General features: G+C 31.4%; 1 protein-coding gene across 2 annotated transcripts in view; it reads right to left on the bottom strand.

Moving 5' to 3' along the window:
• LOC106869241 (uncharacterized) overlaps positions 1-1,406 on the bottom strand; it is a 12,472-nt gene that overhangs the window by 8,792 nt on the left and 2,274 nt on the right. Inside the window, exon 2 of one of the 2 annotated variants that reach the window (XM_052978212.1) lies at positions 324-449. The exons of the other annotated variant lie outside the window; for it this stretch is intronic. Coding sequence (XP_052834172.1) covers positions 324-449 — 126 coding nt within the window. The remainder of the gene's footprint in view (positions 1-323; positions 450-1,406) is intronic. 2 annotated transcript variants of the gene reach the window in all.

The following is a 1,406-nucleotide window of genomic DNA, read 5'->3' as shown; positions in this document are numbered from 1 at the left end:
TATATATATACATTTGTTAGTGTGTATGTGTATGTGTGTATGTGTGTGTGTATGTGTGTGTGTATGTTGTAATTTGCAAGAAACATTATACAATGCGCATGAGAGATGTTTGAAAATGCTTTAAATTTTGCCTATATCTCCACTTGCATTATACAACGATTACGTTTAATATTTATATATGTGTTTGTGAAAGAGTGCGTCCGTGCGTGTATCTGTATGTCTATGTGTGATATACGCCATATTTTTCTTCCGTTCTAAGCATTTTCCCTCATCTACTTTATCAATATATAGTCAACTTTAAGATATCGATACATTTTACTTACACAAATAAAATTTTACATCTCTATTCTTCATCTGTCCTAGAATTCCTTTTTTCCCTGTACAATTAATTAGTATGTCGTTCACAGAATTCGTAATTGGACTTTGGTTTATAAAGCATATTGATGGAGCTAAAATGAATCAATATCTTTAAATATTATCAATATGTTTACTAAAACGATCGATATGTTTACATAATTTATGTACTCTTGCAGTGTACACTTGAATATTACCTCGAAAGAAATCAAAGAAAAAAGGATTTTTCAAAGCATTTAAACAGAAAGTTGGTTTATTACGGCAAGAAATAGCATGAAAACACCTAATATATTGTGTGAATGAGCACCTAAGATTCAGGTAGTTGTGTTAAGCAGGCGCTGTTTAGCCTACATGTGTGTACTGCAATATATATATATATATATATATATATATATATATATATTCCTAGGAATGCATCATTGTACCAGCTTAACAACTCAGGTCATTTTCGCTTCAAAGAATATTCGGGAATTTTATCGCAGGTGTAAAGATCATCAGTTAAGTAGTCATTCCGAAAGAAACGTGAACGAAATAAACTGAGATATGGAGGTGAAAATATTATATCTCGGAGAGAGTGAAGGAGACGTATGGAGAAAAAGAAAGAGATAAAGAAAGAGAGAGAGACACAGAGAGAGAATGGGCAAGAGGAAAGCAGAGAGGGTGAGAGAAAACTGATATAAAAGAGTGAGTCAATGAAACGAGGAGGCACAAAGACAGGTTGACTGATTGAAATCGAGGATGAAGTTCAGTAAACTAAGTGCTTTTTTTTTTTTTGGAAAACTACAAATACATGTTTCATCCGCTCTCTCTCCCTTCTCTCTCTCTCTGTCTCTCTCTTACTCTCTCACTCTCTCGCGCACACACATATTTATATGTATATACACACACACATATATATATAGATATAAATAGACATATAGATCGATAACTAGATAGATAGATGGATAGATAATTATAGATGTGTATATATATATGCATATTTATATACATGCATACATATATGTATATACATATATAGATGTATATGTATAATATATATATATATATATATA

Source organism: Octopus bimaculoides, chromosome 2, assembly GCF_001194135.2.
Source record: "Octopus bimaculoides isolate UCB-OBI-ISO-001 chromosome 2, ASM119413v2, whole genome shotgun sequence".
NCBI classification, from domain to species: domain Eukaryota; kingdom Metazoa; phylum Mollusca; class Cephalopoda; order Octopoda; family Octopodidae; genus Octopus; species Octopus bimaculoides.
The sequence above is the reverse complement of the archived record's forward strand: the minus strand, read 5'-3'. Positions and strand labels throughout refer to the sequence as shown.